Source organism: Ammospiza caudacuta, chromosome 6, assembly GCF_027887145.1.
Source record: "Ammospiza caudacuta isolate bAmmCau1 chromosome 6, bAmmCau1.pri, whole genome shotgun sequence".
Classification (NCBI taxonomy): Eukaryota; Metazoa; Chordata; class Aves; order Passeriformes; family Passerellidae; genus Ammospiza; species Ammospiza caudacuta.
In genome coordinates this window covers 2,491,864-2,515,645 of record NC_080598.1, presented here as the reverse complement: position 1 = coordinate 2,515,645, position 23,782 = coordinate 2,491,864, and the positions used below count along the sequence as shown (strand labels likewise).

The 23,782-nt window shown below is 38.1% G+C and overlaps 1 protein-coding gene across 1 annotated transcript in view; it reads right to left on the bottom strand.

Moving 5' to 3' along the window:
• Positions 1-22,840, bottom strand: part of KIF18A (kinesin family member 18A) — a 30,268-nt gene extending 7,428 nt beyond the window's left edge. The window contains exons 1-12 of the mRNA XM_058807352.1: positions 22,513-22,840; positions 21,688-21,845; positions 20,706-20,810; positions 19,699-19,809; positions 16,578-16,775; positions 14,777-14,950; positions 13,820-13,894; positions 13,467-13,576; positions 9,801-9,963; positions 9,103-9,267; positions 8,566-8,687; positions 8,148-8,386 (exon numbers count right to left, since the gene is read on the bottom strand). Coding sequence (XP_058663335.1) covers positions 8,148-8,386; positions 8,566-8,687; positions 9,103-9,267; positions 9,801-9,963; positions 13,467-13,576; positions 13,820-13,894; positions 14,777-14,950; positions 16,578-16,775; positions 19,699-19,809; positions 20,706-20,810; positions 21,688-21,845; positions 22,513-22,840 — 1,948 coding nt within the window. The remainder of the gene's footprint in view (positions 1-8,147; positions 8,387-8,565; positions 8,688-9,102; positions 9,268-9,800; positions 9,964-13,466; positions 13,577-13,819; positions 13,895-14,776; positions 14,951-16,577; positions 16,776-19,698; positions 19,810-20,705; positions 20,811-21,687; positions 21,846-22,512) is intronic.
• Between the last annotated feature and the right edge of the window lie 942 nt (positions 22,841-23,782).

Here is a 23,782-nt window from a genome sequence, read left to right as displayed (position 1 = left end):
TGATTTCAACTACTTTTCTTGAAGTGTCATAATGGTTTTATTTTCAAGTAAGTGGTAATAAAAGCAATGTCCAAAGCAAGACAGAAAAGGCCTTTCTCTTTCTCAAGCTTTCAGTGAAGGAGGATCATTTTAAGACACAGCTCACTGTTCAAATGGTGACTTAAACAGTTATAATACCAAAAAGCTGTGGAGTTGTTTTAAACAAATCAAGAGCAGGAGAGGGCTGTCAAAACCCCAAGTGCTTCTATATTTAACTTCCAGTGTAAATTTAAGAAATGAAGCCTAGTATCCTTAAAATGCCTATGGATTGGATCCCCTTCAGCTGGCAGCCAGACTCATACTCCTCTTTTCTGCATTGCCTACTTCAAGCCTATGAGCAATTCAACTGCAAAAGAACTCCTGCTTCTTAAATTGATGCAAGTTACTCAGGAATTAGCTACAGTATTCCTACAACAGTGTTGATAAATATTTATTTCTTCTAAATTTCATTCTATTTTTGCCTCAGACTAAGAAAGCTAGTTTGAACTCCTCAATCTGAATGCTTCTATAGTTCTCTGTCACATGTTAACACTTAGGGCATTTTAACTGTTCCAAAAACATTCTTTGAACACGACAAAGATTGATTAAGAACATGTATGCATGTTCTTAATGTATTATTTCACCTCCACAAGCTTGATTTGTTACAGAAATCAAGGCTTAAATAGTTGTAGCTTTTTCTCAGGCCCCATTTAATGTTGACCTCATTGCCCAGTTGCATCCAAACTTGCCAAGAGGCTTCACAAAAGCTGATTCCCCAAGCACAGAAATCTTGGGAAAAGGCCCAAGCAAGGTCCTCATGCAGAAAAGCCAAGGAGGGTTGAGCCCAACACTGGTTTTGGTACACACCTTGGAACCAGACATGCCATAGGATGGGATACTCAGCTAGGTGAGATGATGCCCAGTCAGAAGACAGAAAACAGAGCTGTAAAGGACAGCCAAGGATTTAACAACCACAGTGAGACCTAGACCTGTGCCAAGAGGATACAACAGGTAGTATCAAAGTATCTACAAATACCAAGGAAATTGATACAGGCCACAAGTCTTTTTATGTTGTCACAACTTAATTCAATAATGAAACCATTGAAAAAACAAAGCAAACATTAATTCCTCACTCAGGGGCTCAGTGTCAGAATGAGCAATGTTTAAACTGCTCATGGGAAAAGCAGTGTGGACAATTACATGAACAATTCCAATTCCATGACATTGCTTGGAGCTTTGAAGAAAGCTTCCACATACATGGAAAACTTGGTCCTGAGAGGACTACCTGGCATGAAATAACTGAATTGTGAATTTGTCTATGTGTGCTCTTATGAACGGCTCACTTAATGTATGTAACGGACCTTTTCTTTGTTAAAATACAAAATATATCTTATCTTATACCACATCTAATCCACAGCCAGCCTTCACCAGGTGAAATGCAGCAGGTTGCTGAAATGCTGACTGTAATCTAAACATTAAACTAATTCAGGGCCTGAGTGTTCCCCACATAATCTTCACCTCCACCCAAAATAAAGAAGGCCCACTGTGATAAAGACATACTTCTCCAAGACTTGGTTGGATTTAGTAACAAACAAGAAACTTATTTATGAACAATTTAGAACATCTACTCTCTGTCACTATCAACAATGCTATCCTTCATTATGTACTTGCTCTTTAATTTTGTTTTAATAAGTAGAATATATATCTCAGTGTAATAGACTGAAACATCTTAAAAAAATTCTAGTCATCACAACCAAAAATTGAATCCAAATCTTTTTTAAAAAGACTTAACATCTTATATTCTTAAATACAAGAATAAGGTTGATATAATCCAGTGTTTGACATAACTACCCATTAAATGACTCAGGACACATTTAAAATATTCATTTATTAGTTTTTACTCCTATTTATATGCATCTGAATGTCTGTTTCAGGAAAAATAATGGTTAGAATTCTATTAGTCCATTGCTACATTAGGACAGGGAGGTTTCAGTTTCACAAAGTTTGCTTACTGTAAGACACTGAGGTTTTGCTAATGTCCTAAAGTTACTAGAAGGAAGTCTGATGGAGAAACATTTTGGTGGGAGTGCCAAGGTTTAGAAGCTTCTACAGGCCTAAATATTGGAAGCATTTTCAAATGAACTGTAAATACCAGCATTTAAATCATTAACTAAATACATAAAGAACACAAAAGTACTGCCAACATAAATAATTTGATGAATTCCATCATACTGGAGAGCATTTTTACAGTAATACAAGTAAACTAATAATGATAGTTGCAGGAATTCTATAAAAGGCAAATATAAGCTATTAGTAAAAACAAAGACCTATTTTTAAAATCTATTTATTTCTGGAATAAAACTCACTGTTAAACGAATTTAAAACACAACAAGCTTTTCTTGTCATAAAAGTGTTGGAAATAATACAAGATATTTAAGAAGTGTTCCTTCCCACAGCTTTTTGTGAGGATATTAGATTGCTCCTAACACCATAAACAGGTAAACAAACCAGCAATATTGTATTTAACCTTCACTAAACAACATAAACCAAATATGGTGTGACAAAAACAACTCCAAAATCCTAATTCCACTTTGGCTTCTTGTTCTACTGCATAAAGCTCCAATCAGTTATGACCTCAGGTCAATAAACATACAGCAAGAAAAACACTGACACCCACAAAAGAAAGAATTGCCACTGTTGCTATTTCCACCTTACTGAGGAAGCAAGATACTGAAGCTAATTGATAACTTTTTGGCAAGTGCTTTTAATAGCTACTATGGAGTAGTTTATGCAAAAGGGACTCGGACAACAGAAGTTGCTACAGAAACTCTACTACTTCCATACATTCTTAAATACCTGGTACTGAGGACAATGCAGTGGAGAACCAAGTAGGGCTATTTATATTTCCTTAAAGTTCCTGAATGGATGGCTAATGGTAATCAATAAATATTGCCATTATTTTCCTACTGAAAGATAAACAACATGCTCCAACTATAAAAAAAATAATTTCAAACATGTTCCATAATAAGGCAGGGATATTATGTTTATAGACTATATTTGCTTCATGTTTTATAGCTACTTCAATCTTTTGCATCAATATCATCATAGTACAGTAATATTTTTTATTTCATGTACAAAAATTAATCACTTATATGCTTTACAGAACAGCCACAGTTAACTTGATGAAGTAGCTTAGAAGAAAAACGTGGAACTTTTATTTCCTTAATTAGTACTTTCACAGCTACAATGTATCACTTTAAAAACAAACATTATTCCAAATATATTTTAAAGAAGAGATCACATATTAGCTGATCCTTAATTTCAGGCTGATGTTTATAAAAGATAATTATCAAAATTCTTGAAGATACTATTTAAGAGATTCACTCGGAAATTAAACATAACAGCCATCACCCACTGATCAACCGCCCCCACCCAGTGACATGAGGTGGTGTTGGTCCTGAGTCTGCTGTATCATTTCTCCCAAAAGACTACTCAGAAGTACTGATTTATCTGACAAGAAACAGCAATAGCAGATATTTACAGCCCTGGGCACTAATATCAGAAGCAGAATGCACTATGTGTGAAACATGAGTCACAGGAAAAGTGAGCAGAGCTCATGGCAAAACAGCTCTGATGAATTGAGTTAGTTCTAATTGACATTAGGGACAAAATAATGGCCAAGACTTGTCTTCTTCTGCAACTCATGCTAATGCATGCAGAAGAGGATTATTTCTGGAAACTGTGCTAAATTAAGTCCAGCAGGTTGTTCTGCTAAAGTGAAATTAAATATTAATGTATTCATTTCAATAAACATTTCTGGGCTACCATTGATTGATCAAATTACAATTCTAATCATACATTTTCATTCCTTTAACAACTGACTCATGGAATTCCAAGCTGCAAATGACGTCTAGTCAATGCATTTCAATTATTTCATATTCCTGGGACCCAAAGGCATCATCACTGTGATGGCAAGTTTCACAACAGGTCCACAAACAACAGCTGTGAACTGAAAAAGGCTCAAATCCAAGCTGCATTCTTGCAAGTCCCAGTGATCAGGTGTACTGCTTTACACAGCATGAGAAAAAACACTCAGAAGTCACCTAAGACAGTATGGAAGAGCTGCTTATAGAAATCTTTCCTGTACAAGGCACATGCTTTCCCTACTTTTTATTAAAATCTTTTACTATGTGCAACTATACCTCAATTTTTCCTGCCATACAAAATAAAAAATTGACTCTTCAGATCAGAACGTTTGTGACAAGGGGAGGCAATGGATTCCTTTTATTTTTTCCTATGCATCAATTGCATCCTCTCAGTGGTAATGTACAGTAAGGCTTCTGGAAATGGGATGCTTGAAACAATGCCAAGAACTTCCCCATTCAAAGAAATACTTGCAAATACCAGTCAGAGCTCTCCACCCATCAGGCTGAACTCTGAATACTCTATGGCTCCCCATGAATGAGCACTTAAGGAAGGGTTCTCCCAAATACATTCTTAAATGGACTTGTTTCCACAGCCTGTGCTTTCTTTGAGACAAACAGTTAAATTGTGCATGACATTGCATGCTTATAGTTACAATAAGCATACACACGCTTCACCTAAATTTTTAATCTATGTGGCAAAAAAAAGAGGATATTGGAAAGCCAGCATTTTCTGTAAAAAGCAACAAATCTAACTTCTAATTAAGGTCAGAATTTTACAAAAGGTGTTTAAAGATTTCAAAGGCTAAAGGAAAAAGAAGATAGAAGGAGGTCAACTCCTGTAGTGAAGCCTTCCATGTGCTTTGGCAAAGCACATGAACTTTAATTAGCTTTCACTAGAAATCAAGAGCTGATTCACAAGAATTGACCAGCTTGATAATTTGAACATAGAAACAGACATTGAATGAATGGACAGAAAACATCTTTATCTTTTCCTCCCATACTATGACTTTAATACTATTTATTATATGAGAGACCCTTTCCAAGGAAGTCATCTTCATTACAAACAAAGACTTGGGCATTACTGCAAATCAGCTGAAATTCTTTGCTATTTTGAAACTCCTGATTGGAAGAAGGATCTTACAACACGACAATATCAAAATCAATTAAGTTCTTGGAATATAATTCTAAATATTTTTGACTTTATTATATTATCTCTAAAGAAGACTTTTAACAGAATTAGAATAAATCCCACCACCCTTTCACCTTTGCCATTCTTTTCTTTGCAATTTTCAGATTCTTTTCCCATGTCAATTACTAGGTTTGACTTTGCTCTTCAGGATCAGTTAAACAAATGTAATCAATTCCAAAGAAACACACAAGACTTTAAGGTCCTGCTTGCATAGTTTTACCCATTCTGCAGAAATTATGTAGCTGCTTTGACCTTTTGGAGTGTCAAAGTGCTTGTAATCAGAAAAGTTATTTGACTTAAAAGACCATAATTTTTATGTAAACATAAAATTTTTATGAACATATAATTTTTATGAAAACATCCAATAACAATTAGCTTGCATTTGAATATTGTCATGGTTCTCTCAAAGAACCACAGGCAAAAGTTTATGTCATTAATAAAGTTTCTGCAATAATTACTGCAACACAAAGAATTCACATTGTCTAAATACTGATGGTTTCTTGCATCCCTCCCAGTTTAAACACACAGTAACTAAAGAGGGACCTGTAGTTTGTTCACGACTGAAATTTCCAAATTGGATAAGGGGTGGACACTGCACACATCCCTAGATACTTCTGAGTATCACAAGCGATAAAATTATTTATTCTGTAAGCCCACACTGAAGAGAAATGACCATTTTTTCTCATAAAGCTTCGTGTTTTATACATTAGTGCTATAATGTATAAAACACAATGCTACAATTTTTCAAAAAAATTGTCTTTCAAATGTGTTAACATAGGTTCAAAGCAACAGCTGAGATTTGTTACTAGCAGACCTAGTACGGTGTCTTCCTCAATCTAAATGCTCCAGACTTACATTTCACAGCAAGGAATCATTGCACTGCCATCAAACAAACAATTGAAGAGGAGCAATTTGGTTGTGCTTGTGCTGAACAGGAAAAAAACCCTCAAGCATTAGCAAGTGGGTCACTTTTTTCCTCCCCACTGGTATTGAAGTGATTGTATCAACACCATTAGTATTTTAGGTAACCTTTCCCCAAAAGTTGCAAAATTTGGAGAACAGTTGTTTCTACCATGTTATGATAGGGGGAAAGGAGTAACAGTAATGCCTCCTATTTCCTCTTCCAAAGAGCAAAAAGCAAATAAAAATACCACAAAAGTTTTTGTGATAATCTTCAGGCAAAGACAATTTACAACTGAAAAAAGTCTGTCTTAGCTGAAAACTGAAAATCATTTACCTACTTCAACATAAAGTTCAAGAACTTTAGGATAATAGAATAATTGGAAAACCTACACAGAAGGTTTTCAAGAAAACCCCTTAAATAGTGTCAAATGACTTAAATATAGTAAAATGTTAATGTTTTAATAGTGGAATTTAAATAAGAGTGGAATTTAAACAAGTATAATTTTAGTATTGGTTTCACTAAGAACTGATGAGGCCTCTTCCTTTACAAAACTTCAAGAAAGGTACAAAAGAAGTAGATTAATCAAGAACTCTAACACAGCTCACTAGCATCAGAAACTAAAATTCACAAGAATGCAACCTACATATGACAAGACAGAATCATTACAATCAGTATTTCCTTACAAAGGATATTACAGAGCTTCTGGATTAGTGTCCTTACATATTCTGTCAGAAAAAAAAGTACCTGTACCCCAAAACCCCAGTATCTAAAATCATAGGCTTATGATTTAAACTGAATACCAGCTTTCACCCTTGCTGAATGAATCCCTGACTGACAGGGGCAGAACAAGAAGTGTAAGCATGCAAATCTGCTAACTTTTCCTCCTCTCTGTGGCAAAAAAAGCAAGCACACATTAAAAAGAAAAACCAACCCAAACTAAAATCAAACCAATGCCACTCAGGAGTAAAACCCCTGAAACAACCAAAACACAAACAAAGCAAACCAAACAACTCCAACACAGTCTGAATTTCACGCTGCAGACAGTGAAACACAGTGTATCAACTATTTGGTACCATCAACAGCAACAGAAACACGTGCCAAAAATCACAGATGCTCCCTATGAGAGGGGCAATACGTGGTTTTGATAAAATAATTCTCAAGCTACAGAGAAGAAGAAAGCTCCCAAAAGGAGGGAACTCATTTCACTCTTCACCAGGAGTCAATGCTCTTTTTGGGACTACCAGCTTTTGAGAAGCTGAAGTATTTTTGCAGCAGTATTTATCTCTTTTTGCCTAGTTACCTAGGGATGTCTGTCAGTTATGGATTACTGGCAGTAATGAGAAAGCCTCAGGGTGTTGAGTGCTCCCTGTCCACAGCACAAAACACAAGCATGGGCCCCACAGCAGTTGCACTATCAGGATGAAATTTGGCATGTAATCCATCAGAGCAGTACTGTCTAGAAGGATTCTTCATCCCTTTTTACCCAGACTATGCTCCAGGGCAACTCCCTTCACAGCTAAAGAAGAAAAACCAGCAATATAGAATTATGGGGAAAAATTGGGGCCATCAGGATATAGCACAAGTCAGTTCCATGGCAGATATGGTGAATCCTTTGATTCTTTGAAACAGAAACTCCTGAAATATTGTAGTAAATTGCTTCCAAGTGAACCTGTAATTAATAGTAAATCTCATCTCCCCCAAGGCTATTAGAAACTACAGAAAACTGTACCTGCTTAATGTTTCAAGTCACTTTAACAGAATTATAACCAACTAACACTGATTCCTTTCCCATCAATGTCACATGAAAGATTGAAATGCAATTTTTAATAGCACTCACAGGATCTATGAATATTGATACATGGGGTACATTATAACAAGAAGAGGATGAATTCATCTGTTGCAGTGTGTGTCTAGTCATTGAAAAAGTAAATTACTTTCCCATATCCAATTAAGAATGGTGCAAAATTTATAGAAAGTAGGTCTGAGAATCAATTTTACATTTGGCTTCAGTGTCTGCAGAAGTGCAATCTGTGTTTATGGATGATATCTGACTGTTGCAGGAGATATTTATAAGTACTTCCAACAAAGAAAAAATTAATGATGTACTTACTGCATGGGGTGTTTGGTCTGCTCACAAGCTGTGGGAATGAAAAGATAGCTAACATTTCTACTTCATGGTTTTGATTTTGATCCTTTTCTTCAGTCTGGTCAGCCCAAGCTACTGATTTTTGTCTTTGAATCAGCTGCTCAACCTCTGCATATTCAGTCTCACTTAAGTCATTTGTCAGCCCAGCTTCTTTCAGCATCAGGTGCTGCTTGCGAAGCACTGGAAGTGCCGTATTTAGTACTCTGAAACAGCAAGAGGCAAGACAAGCTCCCTTGAGAAAACACAATTTTAACCCAGAAAACAAAAAGTTTGAGAAGAACCTTGCTTCTGTTTCAATTAAAACTAAATTCTCTAAATAGGTATTGTCAAGTTACAAGCCAGAATGTAAGTCTTATCCTACCTGCCATGAAACCATACTTACTTTTCTGTTTGCTTGTTATACTGATCTTGAAGAGACACCAGCGCCAACATGTGTTCAATCTGGGCTTTAAGGGCCTGAACTTCTAGATTTAAATGGCAATACTGCAGATCTTGACAAAGTTCCTTTAGGAAATTAGGAATAAAAATGAAAATCAAACAGCTGTACATCAAACTGGTAGAAAGAAACTAAAAATTCAACTAAAAATAATTAGATCAGTAAAGATGGAGTGGAGCTATATTATTATAATAAAGTTTTACAGTAGAAAAGTATTAATTATTTGATTTTTATTTCCATGCATAAATATGAATTTGTAGATTCCTTTGACCAATAGTGTGTGTGTTCTGCAATCAGCATTAAATGTCCAACAGGCCCACATGGATGCTTATCTATGCATGCCCAAACACGTTTGCCTCTTTCTGTACACTCTTCCCATATACTTCATTTTATTTCCATTATTAAGCTGCTCCTAACTGAGAGGTTTTACCCTTTTTCCCAATCTCCCCATCCCCAAGCATGACAAAGGGAAAGGTGTTTTACGTTTGGGATGCTCCCATCCGGGCCCAGGAGGCGCATTTCATTCTCCACACGGTGCAGCCACTTGGTGTTCTCCTCAAAGAGATTGCTCTGCTCTTCCTTCTTCTTCTGCATGCGCACATAGTGGCTGTTCAGAGCTGAAAGCCTCAGATCCCGCTTGCAAGTGGCCTGAAAAAAAATCCCACCCCCCCAAACCATCAGCATTTAAGGTGGAAACTTTCAAATTATGTTCACCAAATTCTCTATATATAAAGATTTTTTTTCCTTACTTTGATATAACATAACCAAATAATTCCTACTGAGTCGAGTATGTCCTACAAAAAGCCTACTAAAGGATAAAGCACTGAGTAAAAAGGAAAATCCTGTATGTTCAAATATCAAACTCTTCTGATGTTTGCACTGTTTCTGAAATATTCTAACTAGAAGGCACAAACCCAGCAAGAGCAAGCTGGATATAAGCAAGGCAGTGTCCTAACCAGGCAGAGGGTTCCCTTTTCTATTTAGAAAAGGACAATCATACTCTGCTCTTGACCTCAAAAATGAGATCATTACACCAACAGTCACAGAGGAGTGATAATCTGTGTTTCCCATTTGAAAGAAATATTTATGGATTAATTAATTACACAGTTACTTAAGAAAAATTAACACAATTATAACAAAATGAAGAGATGATACCCTGCACTACATTACAGAAAACTCACCTTTTCTACTCTTTCTTCAGAGCATATCAGTTGAATTTGTTCATGACATTGATTCTGATAATATTTCTTCAGTGTATTTTCTTTCAGTTTCTTTTCCACCTTGAGGTACTCTTTTCTGATTTCCTCACGATTTGTAAAAACATTTTTAAGTATTTCTTTGTACCTAAAACCAAAGGATAATAATTAATTATTTACTGAAGACTTTTTATGACCATCTCTTTGGTAAGGGAATTTTTAAATCTAAATTAATAAAATCAAGACATGAAAAGGAAATGAGTAAAGCCTAATATAGATAGGCACTAAATAAAATGTCAGTACATCAGTAAGAATTTTATGTATTTGACCTGAAAATGGGATGGGAAATTTGGAAGGAGTCGCTAAAAATAAATCCTGTTATAATTATGAAGACAACACGGGGATTTAAAAGGCTCATGTGAAGGAGTTTCAGATGCCTTTCTCTAACTCCAGAAGATACTAAATACCTATGTTCTCTACTTCTAACATCTATTTATTAAACACATAAGACTAGTGTTGCCATAGACACACATGGTGCTCAAAACCCCACCAGCTATCCTCAAAGAAAAGGAGAACCACAAAGGTCTTTGGACGCTCACTTTCCCTCAAGGAGCTGTACAATTTCCATCACTTATGGAGGACAAAAATCAGAACATTCACCATGTTTTAACACCAGGAGGAAAACCAAACTGTGGTGGATGGTACTCAAGGAGTTATTGAGTAACCACTTCTCTGGGTACCCCTAGTCTGCCACACAAGCCAGAGTAACAAGAACAACTCCTGGAAGCATTGCCATACTGCCATGTAACTTTCACTGGTGGCACCTCTTCACTCCTGAATACTGAAAATGAACAGTACAGAATGGCCAAAAAGATACTGTACATATCAAAAATAACCAACCACATACACAAAGTATTTCATTGTATCCTATCTTGTTAGAACTGTACACAAAAATCAAAGTTTAACATGCAAGTGTTCTAAAGACATGCAACATTTGAGGTTATGCAATTTTTAGTATTAAAAAACCTCATAAAATTAGAACGGTAAAAATGGTAAAAAACCCCATGTTCAACTCCAGAACAAGCTGAAGAGACATTCTTGTCATGCAATTGACTTCTTGCCAGTGTTTCAGAAGTAGCAATTCTATTTCACAGACTAAAGTTTGAATAACTAAGTCTTTTATTCTATTCTGAGTGTTTTATCACTCACCTTTTAAAAAGAAACAGAATTAAGAAAATAATTCTTCTCCACAGATTTAGCAATACAAGAGCTTTTCACTGAGTGTCTAGAGGATGCTATCATATCTAGGTAAAAAAAAAAAAGTGTACTAAAACACTCACAGAATTCATAAGAGCCATTTCTTTAAGGAACAATAACAGGTTAATGGTTGGAGTATATGATGTTTGAGGTCTTTTCTAACCTAAAAGATTCTATAATAACGCAACAGCCAGCTGCAGAGTATCAGAGCTTTACCCTACACTGCTCCTATCTATACAGCTTTACTACTGATTGTACTGCCTGCAGAATTTTTGTCCTCCACAGAAACATGCTGCCTCCCAGCTGCTTGGCAAACACAGCAATAAGGGATCAAAGCAAATCCTCCCAGTTTCCATCACAGAATCACAGAAATTCTAGGTTGGAAGAGACCTTTAAGATCATCGAGTCCAATCCATGTTCTAACACCTCAACTAGATCATGGCACCAAGTGCCACATCCAGTCTTTTTTTAAGCTCTTCGAGGGATGGTGACTCCACCACCTCCCTGGGTAGATGATTCCAGTATTTGACCACTCTTTCTGTAAAATACTTCCTCCTTAATTCTAGCCTGTATCTCCCTTGGCACAGCTTGAGACTGTGTCCTCTTGCTCTGTCTGTTGTTGCCCGGAGAAAGAGATCACAGTAGAAAGTCAGGCATAATTCAGGTGAGGATGGAGATTCTGCTTCTTTTTACCCTCCTTATGGGGGGCCTCTGCTGGAAAACCAACCTTTTGTGTACTTCTATTTACCAGTGTTCCCAATACAGCATCAAGTACAGAAGCCTTTGTGGATTCAGCCTTTCAATGAGCACATTCCTGTTCTTATGGAGTTACCTTTACCCTCTGGTGTGCACTGTAAAAATGACAAAGTCACCCTGTAGGCACACTGAGGGTATGAGCCCCCCTACACTACCTGGTGTCCAAGAGCTCAAGGACCTGCTGGTTGTAGTTATGGAGCCAGTGCCCACTGTCTACCCTAAGAGGCTCAAGACTTGAAGGGCTGGCACACAACCCACCTCCAAGCTTTAGCAGAAGGATGAATGACTTTTAGGTTTGAAGAAGCAAGTGATGCTTCTTCAGTGATGCAAAAACCACGGGTGGTTGGACCTAAACACCAGATCATGGACAAGGCTCTCTTCTCTGTCCCCACTAAAAGGGAGAAGGCAGCACAATACCTTCAAAAGCCGTAAATGAATGGGAGAAATCAGTTCATTACCCACACCACAACAGTATGGTGAGCCTGGCAGGATACTCATGAGAAGGAAGAGAATGAGACAGGCACATAATTCCTGACATCCAGAGGGACTGGGACAGGTCTACATTTGGCCCTTTGGATTTTCCATAACAAATATTCTCTGACCAGCAAACCTTGGCATAGAATACATCCAGCCTTTTGAAAAGATATTTTAGAGACCTTGCCCTTGACTGACTCTTCCCACACACAAAGAATGAAATAAAGGGCAAATCACAGGAAATAAATCAATCTTAAAGACATACAGTGCAAAAATATGCAGGAAAACTGTCAGAACTATCAACATGACTTAGAAGCCCACACTTCTTTTGAAAATTTAATTTAAATAACCTGAATGAAAGGGTTTATTGAAATGTCTGCAATGCCACTAAAATAAAATGCAGAGAATATCTTGTTTCGAATGAGTTCTTACTATACCTCAGAAAGCTTTCCAGGTTAAAAACCAGCATATTCAAAGGGCCAAATAAAAAAAAAAAAAAAATTAGCTGAATCAACTTAGGTGAGTAATTGTCAGAAAGATGAGATATGCAGAGACCATCCAGAAAGTCTTTCACTACAAAACCTACCCTCTTCATGGAATACAACGATTTCTGCAACAAATTGCTACTTCACATTTTAGTTTGTTACACTTTGTGTTCTCTCATGAGACTGTCACAAGAGAAAAGATAGACAGGAACACTACCAAGAAGAAAAAGAGGCCAAGAAATATTAAAGCAATAGAAAATAAGTAATCTACAAACATAAAGTGATCCCTTTGTAGAAAAACTTCCAGGTTTTGTCTCTCTCAAGCCTTGCAGCAAAGATCCCACTTGAGCTAGTGCCTGCCAAGAGTGGCAGAGCTGCTGTCACTTATGCAAACGACATTCTGCCTACCCACAAACACAACCTGTTCAGGAGCTGTGCTGGGAGCCAGCACTCAGATGCTCCTTCCTGTCACATGGCATTTCCTACGTCCTCCCCTTTCGTTTTAAAACCACCACCAAGTTGTTCTGAACAGAAACAGCACGTTGGGCAAAGCCATACCTAGATCTAAGTAAAGCAATGTTAAAATGGGAAAATCAATACTGGAAAGAGTAGGTTTGTTTTACAAATGCTTTTACAATTTAGACAAACTCCAGCCTGGAAGCAAATGTGATTCATTTACCTTTCTATTTCTATTTGCTGGTTGTTTGAAAGTTCTGCAGTATTATGATTTTCAGGAATGCTTGCTTGCTTTTCTTCGTATTCTCTCAGCTTCTCCTTCAACATTAGAATCTAAACCAAAAGAAGCACCCTTTAATAGAAATATGGTTTTTGGTTTATTTCCCAAAGTTGTCATTCTGTGCTGATATTCAACAGCCTTACAAATGGCAGCAGGTGATATTCCTCTTAGAAGACAAAACTTTCTTACTTCAAAATACATTAGACCCTTATAGATTTAATCCCATTAACTATTTTTTTATATTCAAAGTTAACAGTTAACCTTTTAACCTCTTAACAACAGATTTTTTTATGTACCTCTTTCTTTTGTTCATTGCAAATTTTAGCATACTGGCTTATGTGACTGTCCAAACTCACAACGTTGCTCTTCAACTGGAAAGAAACAAATCAGAATTTAAAGGCAGCTCCTCAACGTTTTCATGCATAATAAGCACAGTGTGTATATGTAGCACATAGTTACACATTCATTATGTTGTGAGGAAAGATTAATACAATTCTGACTTGCACAATGAGAAAATGACTGTCAGCTTTTGCTGTCATCTGTTGCACACCCGTGGCCAGGACATTTTCCTCAACAAACCAAGAATAATTACATTTACATATGCAAGCACATTTTGCATTTTTTCAGATTAGTTTTACTATTTAAATGTCTGTCTTGTGCATTTTATTATAAAAGCTACCTTTAAGTACACAACAAATGGAAACTACCGTGAACCCTGTATTACATAAAAAGAATTAGGAGCTGCAGCAAAAAAGATAATGAAAAATAAAGTTAAACAATAGAGAGCAGAACAGGACATCCCAGCTTTTCATTTATCAAGACAATCTCACTGAGCTTCTTGACTCCAGCTGAATTCTACCTGTACAATCCTGGACTGGCTCTTGTACAACTGGTCAGAAATTTCTTTAATGTACATTACAGCTCTCTGAGAAAGTAAGAGCAAAACAGTAAAAAAGGATGTGAATTCTACTGGCTGAGAATTATTCTAAATCTCATGCTCACAAAACAAACTGTTTCAAACTGGCAGCACCATATCACTAACACAGCTATGGTGCTTTTGGGTTAGATCTACTTTGTATGTGCTACACTTACCAGTCAGATAAGAAAGAGTTGACCATAGAGAAAGAAGATGTAACAGAACAAATTTTTGAGTCAGAAGTGAAGGAAAATATAATATTCCAAAAGAAATAATTTTTCTTGTAATAGTAGATTATTGTACTTTGACAAGAGAACAGTAAAAGCAATACACTCACAGAAGACTTGATATCCTTTGCTCGGTTTGCATACTTCAGAGTGTTGTAGGTATCATCATAAAACAAAGAGGAGGGGCTAATAGCAGCTATCATGATTGTTCTGCAATTTCCTCCAAGAGAATCCTTCAGTAAACGAGTCAGCTTGCTGTTTCGATAAGGAATGTGCTTCTTGCTCTAAGAAGAGTGAGAGATATTGGTAAGGTTTATTTAACTGTACTTCAAATAAAAGTCTGCTTGGAATTTCAACGGTAACACAAACCATGAGAAACAGCCATGAAAATTTTCTTTGACACAAGTAACTTTCCTTTGAAGTATCTGTACATCTTAAGCAGTTTAAGTCTCTTGGAACTGTTCAACACCTTTGCAACACACGTATTAGCTAGGTTATTTCCTGATGCCTGGATATGTAACTCCTACTTCTGTGATAGAGCAGCTAACAAAAAAAGTAAACTACATTAAATTACACTGAGTTTACAAAATCATCCAGATTGGGAAGGACCTCTAAAATCCCTCTAGTTCAATCCTTCTGCTCAAAGCAGGGTCAGCTAGAGTAAGATGGCAAGGACTATGCCCAGTAGGGTTTTGATTACCTCCAAGGATGGAGATTTCACACCTTTCCAGGCAACACATACTCTGCTTTGTGAAGCTACAGAATTTTCATCTCATTATACCAAGTTTGGTCACTAGGAACCCAATCCCTTATCAAGTAAATCAATGTGATTTTTCCATGTGTCTGTGGCACAGACTTTAAACTCCACCCTCCCCTCCAACAAGATGGTGACAAGGAAATGCAGCATCAGGAAGGGAAATTAAACCTGATTTTCTCCTGGTATATTTGAAGGAGTATTACTGCGACCTGTGTGGGCCGCTGCTGGTGAGAGAGAGACGGTGAATCTTGTTTCTTGATCAGAAGGCTGAATTTATTAATATATGATATTATACATTATAGTTATACTAAATAGAATATAAAGAGAGGTTTGCAGAGCAGCTAGCTAAGCTAAGAAGAGATAGAAAAAAAACCCACAACAAAGTTGTGGCCAAGGACTCAGTCCCCTGGCTTGAACTGGTGATTGGCTCTTAATTATAAACATAGAAAATGAGCCAATCAAGGTGAATCCTGTTGCATTCCACAGCAGCTGATAATAATTGTTTACCTTCTCTTCGGGGGCCTCTGGCTCCCGAAGACACAGAAATATGAAAGAAAGGATTTCTGTGGAGAAATGTCTGCGACAAAGGAGGAATTTGCTAGTTGAGCAGAAGGACAAAAAGAGTGTTATGGTAGACAGTGGACTTCACTTATGCAAAAATTCAGGAGGTTTTATCATTCTGCTACACAACTGTACCTATTCCTTGCCTTGAGCTGGTGAGCCAGATTAGGAGATTGACTCATTGCTCTGAGCAGGGATGTGTGTGTGTATGGATGTATGTGAGATCCCAAAAGAACAACTTGGAAGAGATACTGTTTTATCCTACAAAAGCTGCTCCCCCCCAAGATTAAAGGTTAATTGTAAGGTTATTCATGTACTCATGCAATCTTCTCTACATATGCTTGATTTTGAACATAAGAAAAGCAGGTACCATTCATCTTTGGTACTATCCTTAGGCAGCTGCACATAACTTTTGAGAATTTTCTCTCACTGGGACTGTCTTTTAGCTACCACAGATATGATGGTAGAAACCCTTAAGACAATCTTACATGAGAATGATGATGTGAGTAGCACCAACAATGTAAACCACATCATTCCGTCAGCTGAGCACTTTTTAAAATGGTTTCTGAACTGCATGGGAAAGCAGCACCTACCTTAGGATCTGCCAGTGCATTAATGACATTTCCAAGAGCAAGCAGGGACCTGTTAATGTTTGTTCCCTCCACAAAGCGAGCCCCCCTGGCACTGGTGGCTTTGGCTCGCTCAGACCCTGCCAGGTCAATCAGAGACATTTTGGCAATACGAATATTCTGATTAATACTGGCTGTTTTATCTTGCTGCCGTAGGTAAATCTACAATAAAAAAAAAAAAAAAAAAAAGAAGAAAACAATTAAAAAGTAACAACTAAGTAATCTAAGTAGTAAATTAATTTCATAGCATAACAACTGGTTTAAGACATTTGTATTGGATGTCCTGCCACTTTGCCTTCACTTAACTGAATCACAAGGTACCTCCTTTTCTTGCTCCTGATTCTCTCTCCCCTCCTGCTGCAGAGGATTAAGTGACCAACTGGCCCAGGCTCACAAAGCAGCAAAGATAAGTGAGGTTTTTTACAGGAAAAATGAATTTCACAGCTCTTCTTGTGCACCACAAATGCATACTACACTCCTGAACTTGAAAGAGGTGTTCCTTTTTCAAATGCACATTTAGGAGTACACCATAAAGAAATGCATAGGGATAAACCAGGAAAAGGCTGACCCTTCAGTGATTTAGATTTAATTGTATCTTCCATGAATAGGAAACAATATCCATTTACTGCTGTGAAAATATACTTCAGGATCTTCTCAAATGTGATGCCACTTGCTTCATCCCATTTGTCCTGAAATTTCACAGTACCAAGATGGACAAAGAACTAAAAGCTTCTGCTGCTGAAGGTATTCTTTCTTCAGGTTTATAAGGAGGCAAGCAAAGCATGAATATACAGTCAGTAAGAAGAAACAAAGTTATCCTTAGATGGCTTTCTACTTTATACAGTATTTATTTCCCCTTCTCTTGTGTTGAGTGCCCTGCCATTTGTTAATATAATTAATAATGGTTAGTGACACTTTAATGAATGCCCTTCTGGACAGTGAATTAGAAAGGAGCTGCCATCAGCACAAGGTGACTGACTAGTAAAGACTCACCACTGCTGTGGCTTTAAGCTCTGTGCATGAGAAATGAAGCCTTCACAATAAGGCTTCATCATAAGTTTCTAACAGAAAACAGATTGACAAGTACTGTGAAAGAATAAAATAAAATTCCTATGACTTGCCATGAAATGTAAATCTACTTCAAACAGATATGTTTCTATATCAAACAGTATAACTAAGTTCAGTTGCACTGTTTCCAGTATAATAGACAAAAAAAAAAAAAAGAACCTCAGGCTGGGAACAGGCTACCAGAACAACATAATAACTATCATTAATGAAGGAGGGAAAGGTAGAGTGACAGCCAAACTCTGTTGTATGACTCAAGCTTTTGTAAAAATTCAAAAGATACAGGAAATGCCCCAAAGCAGAACACTCTCAATAGAACAGTGTAGCAATTCAGATTTTTCTCTCAGATGCAGTAATTGCCTGACCCAGATAGATATTTCAAACTTAAGACATATGGTACAGTAAAGCAAAACTTGCATCTTTAAAATCAGCTCAAAATGTCCTGGGCCAAGACTTACCAACTTCTGAGTCAGTTTCAGAAAATATCCTGATCCCACAACGTTAACAAGAAAAGCCAAAAATAACCTATCTCTACAAAAAAGCAACTCTTCAAATAATAGAAACTTTAAAAATAAAGAGCAATCATGACAGCACTGGGGATTTCTCACCACTTACATCTCTGCAAACAAAGACAATTTCATTATGCAGAATGTCACAGATTTGTGGAAATATATGAGGAACTGAAGTGATTTATTCAATTGCTTGCCACTTGTAGAAATGCACTGAGAAAAAGCCTGCCAGATAATAAAATGCAGAGCTTTTTCCCCAAGAGGTGAGGGAGAGAAGAGATCCCAGCAGCAGGTAAACAAGCAGAAAGCAGCAGTTCCCTCTGGTCTGTGTGCAGCTCTGCACCTGGAGCCTTCCTGAAGGCAGCACACATCCATGACAGGGCAGCTCTCAAGCCAAACCACTTCAAAAGAACTCTTTGTGCAACCCTGTACAGCACACCACAAGGGCAGGCCCTGGGGGAAATTCAAAACAGGAAGGGCAATTGCTAACATAAGTTTAAGGTATATAGGAAAACAGAAGCTTTTAGAGTGGTAATGGCTTTTGCTCTGATCCATACATAGAAGATGTTTTTTAAAACTTTGTTATAGTTATTTAGCATTGACTAAGTCTGTAGGTACTGTTAAAAACTTCCCAACACTTAAGTGCTCTAATGCAAGGACCAGAATCAAATGTGTTTTAATATTTTTCAATCCAGAGTGAAACACATAAGTCATTCAAGGTACTGCTTTGCACTATGTAACAGCAAACAGGACAAAAAAAAAGACATTCTTGATAACAGGACTAGTTTCTAAATATCACAGGCTGTATTTAAAAAGAGAAGACAGGAGAATAAGGCAGTGTAGCCAACCCCAAAAATCTTGGGAGAAGTCTTAAGTTTTTGCATATTTGCACAACTCATTCAAAGTTCATTTCTGAAAACTAAGAAGCATCATTTCAGTTTTCTAAAACTTGATCCATAGCAGGATATTAGGAAATCACTTTATTGTAGAAATTAACATTAACCAAGTAAAATAAGAAAGTACTACTTGAGATTCTTAGTTTACTAAGATATTTACATATTTACATGGTTTACATTCTGTAAATTATTTTTCTCAAAGAAATGCTAAGCAACATCATGATACCAGAAAGCTTTACAAATACCCCACCAATACCTTTCAGTTTATAAAATTACAATATGGAAGTCTATTAAAGCTTTAAATTACGATTTTACATAAGTTATTTCTTCAAAGGAATATAAGTTAAGAAGGTATAAGTACATATTTTATACATATAAGCTCAAACAATTGGAATTAGAGATCTTTGCACTGAATTAATTTCTTCCAACATAAACACTAACAACCATTACATCCTTCCAAGGACTAAGGAGTAACAAAAAGAGTAAACTGAAAATCTTCAACCCCCTCTTCCCCAAACTGAGGTTCAGCACAGTTTAAAAGCTTCCCTTCTGTCCATCTTCAAACAAAACCTGCAGCTGCAGTAATGGCCACTGTTTCTGGCTGTACCACCTCACCTGAAAGACAGCATGGGACCGGGAAGAGGAGGCATTCACATCTGTGGGATGCTGGGTCCTGTTTTTGTTCCCATAATCCAACATCTGAAGGATTTCCTCTGCTGATTTAGGCTTTAGGAATAGAGCACATGACAAATACAGGATTCTTTTCATTTCCAACAACTATAGTAACACACTGATTCTAAAATACATTTGCTTTAACATTCACCTTCAAAAAAAGGCACTTCAAATAAATATTCTCAGCTGAAAAGCAGTAAGGTATGAGAAGTAAGCACTTAATTCCAGCAACATAAATCAGCAAATATTTTTAGTTTAGAATTTAAACAAATATGAAAGATTTTCCATAGTTAGAATCAGCCTCTTTTAACAATGTCTGGACTTAAATAAGTATATCACTATTGAATGCATTAGTACAAGAAAAGGTTTTTCCTCACAGAACTCAAGGTTTGGGAAGAAGGATGTTCAGAGGTTAGAATACAAACTAAGAATATTGTTTCCTGTCACAGCATGTAAGTACACAAGGAAGCTGCAAGAAAATAGGTCCACAGGAATGGATATTCAGATTGGAAAACTAAGTTCTATCACTGACCTTACCTAAGAATTGCTGTGCTGGCCTGGAAAAGTAATTTACCATGGACTTCTTCAAATATAGTTATTTACAAACAAAAACAACCTTTAGCCTTCACAGCTGTGTAGGTGGCGATGAAGGCAATGCCAAGATATTTTAGCCCAAAAAGAAATCTTCCAAAATCTGCTGGATGAGCATCAAGCCAACTGTACCCTTTTACAACAAGGACTGAATGCTCCTATATTTGCATTCAATGAGACTAGCAGGTTTTTTCCACAACGTGCTTTTAACTAATTAATTAGATTTTCAAGTTACTGGTGCTTATGGCCAGAAAAAAAACCCACTAGGAAATGACCAAATTCCATACAGCTTTCAGAACAATGGGAATGTTTCTCAAATATCTCAAGCACATTTTAAGTTTCTAGAGATATTTACATACCTGATGCAGTGTCAGACCTTGAACTATCACCCCTTGCTGGCCATCCTCACGAACAGCCAGAGGTCCAGAGTTGACCAGCAGATCACGAATCTGTTCATTGTAAACCTTTGAGAGGGAATTGACAAGATTTTGTTAAGATATCCTCCCATAGCTGACAGAATTAAAAAAGCAGAAATCAGCAGTCTTTTTTATACTCCTTTAAGACAAAGTAGTGAATTCATGCTATAAATTTTTGACATTTTTCATATACCAAGCTTAAAGTATTCAATTAATATTATTTCTTTTTAGATTTTAGAAGTAATTCTTTTTAGTAAATAATCTTCATTCTTTATTGAAAAAGAACTTTTTTTTTACAAAAACCAGTTTGGCAACAAGCATGAATGCAAAGCATTTCTTTTTTCTCCACGGTACATCACGATCCACACTTCTGCAGCACTTCTTAGTTCAAAGCTACTTCTGTTAAAATTTTTAAATCTCTTGTTTCTTGGTCTGTGAAAACATATGGCAATGCACACTTTCCCCTCCCAAGTACCACCTAGGGTCCATGAAGACTTTGAGGAAGCTAAAAAGATAACCATTTCACTAGCACCATTCAGCAGTGGTGCCAAAACATTTCCCTGTAAAATCACAACATCATTTTGTTGTGCTTTTCCAGTGTTATAGGATGTTACTGTGAGTCCTAAAACACTACCCTGAAAAGAAATTTCCTTGTACACATGAACAGATGCTGAGAGGCACGTAATTGGTCAGCAAGACACAAATCATCAACAATCAGTAAATATATCAGAAGTGGAGGTTGTTTGTGGGCAGCCTTCTGTAAATCAGCCCAGGAACACCGATTTTGCAGAGCACAACACAGTTTCACTCGTGTAAGGACACACTTTGGCAAGCCCCAGAAGGGACCAGAGGAGAGTAAAACCAGCTTCTTTTTACTTATAAAATATGACTTATTAAAAGCAACATAGCAAATGCAGGAACTCACCTCTAAATAAGAGACAGCAACATCACACGTTTTATCATCTTTGATTTGATCCATGCGCTTATAAAGTGTCATCATGGTTAAATACATGACTCCAGGGTCTTCAGGAGAACCCAACATTGTATGAGTCTTTCCAGCTCCTGTTGCACCATATGCAAGCACTGAATTTTCCCCAAAAGACAGCAAAGCAAAAACATCATGTAATTTATTTGTAAGCTAATCAGGAAGACCAAAGTCAAATGAACATTTACAGACCTCTGTCATTCTGCACAACTGTTTCATAAATGGATAAAGTTTCTTACTTAGGCTATACCTTTCAGATCTATAATTAGAGCAAGATGTTTCCAAATAACATTTTTGAATTTTCAGTTCAAAATTCATTCAGTGATACATCTCATGAAAATATTATTTACTGACTCTCATAACCCTAAGCCATCAACTTACTGCTGATAAGTATTTAATTTCCTCACCACATTCCAGCAGCCAATTAAAAAACCCCAAGATCTCCAAGAGTTCATAAAGCAGTTCTGTCACACACCCTGACACAACTGCTTCTGCTTAAATAACTCTAGATGACTCCCATATATTTCAGATAAATTTCCCAAGTCTATTATAACCTTAACACAAACTTATTCTTAAAATAGAGTAGAGCTATCCTAACTTCCACATGCTAAAAAGTCAGGCTTTCATAGCTATGAATTAAACCACAATGTTTTATTTCTATCTCAGGCTTTTTTAACAGCTCTGCAGCCACTGGACAGAACAGCAGAAACTTTGAGAAATTCCCTTAAGTTTTTTTTAACTAAAGAGGATGAAGAACAAAGTTACCTGTACAGTTATATCCATTTAGGAAGCCATCAATTAGATTTTTGGTAGTATGCTCAAAAACCTCCAACTGGGATGAGTTGTCATCAAATACGGCATCAAACATGAACTTAAGATCCTTCCTTTGCCTTTTGTTAATATCCCTGTGGGTCACTCTCCTCCTGTTGAAGAAGCTGACTTCCTCCTCCTTAGGATCAAAGACCAGCACGTGCTGGTCGATGACACGGACCACCCTGCTGAAGCTGCCCTGCTTTTCCTTCTGGCTCTCCGGGCGCACTCGCACCACCACTTTGACATGGCTGCACACATCTTCTTCCTTGGCAGGAGCCATCCCGGCTGCCCCCAGCTCCGCTCGCAGCGCTCTTTCAGGTCCAGCAGCCGAATCCTTTCTGCGGCAGACAAGAGAGGTTTTATTTGCAATAGGAGCCTTTCACTCCTCCCAGCAGTTCCCCCGTTTGCTCGGGCCCCTGTGCCGGGCCCAAGGGCCGCCCCAAGGAGACTTTGGGAACTCCGCGATGCACCGAAAGGTGCCTGAACTCAGCGCAGCTTCCAGAAAGGAACCAACCAGCACCGCCCCAGGGAATTCTCGAGTTTATTTCAGAATGTAAACTACCAACTGGCCTACAGGCTTCCCTTCATACAGACCAAGCTTTCAGAGGAGACACCGCATTTCTGCGGACCAAGGCGAGCAGTCTTTTTGTCCTTCAGCACAAAGAGGAGCTGCCCGTGTCGCCCTCCCCGGACTGAGCCAGGCACGTCGCGCGTACATTTCAAGAGAGTTAAAGCGGGATTTGCGTTACCGTGCCCCGCAGGGGATGCAGTAACCGGCCCCAAAGCGGAATTCCCTTCAAACAGCCCATTGCTGCTGTTGGCAGCGCGCTGCCGGCTCACCCCTGGCAGGGACACGAGCAGGGCTGCCAGCGCCGCCGCTGCCGCTCCAGGGCCGGCTCGCCTCCCTCAGCCGAGCCCCTCCCGGCTCTCCCGGCCCCTCCTCACCCACCGCAGGCGGCTCTTCCTGGGGGCACAGCGCCAGGCTGGGCCCTGCGGCCGGAGAATCCCCCGTGCCGCCCGTTCACCCTGCCCGGCACTCGCTCACCCTGCGGGCCGGGCCTTTCCCTCCCCGGGCTCATCCCCGGCACTCACCCTGCGGGCGGGCCCTGCCCGGTGTCACCCCCGGGCCGTGCCCTCGGCCGTCCCCGGTCTCTCTCTCTCTCTCTCTCTCTGTCACCCCCGGGCCGTGCCCTCGGCCGTCCCCAGTCTCTCTCTCTATCAC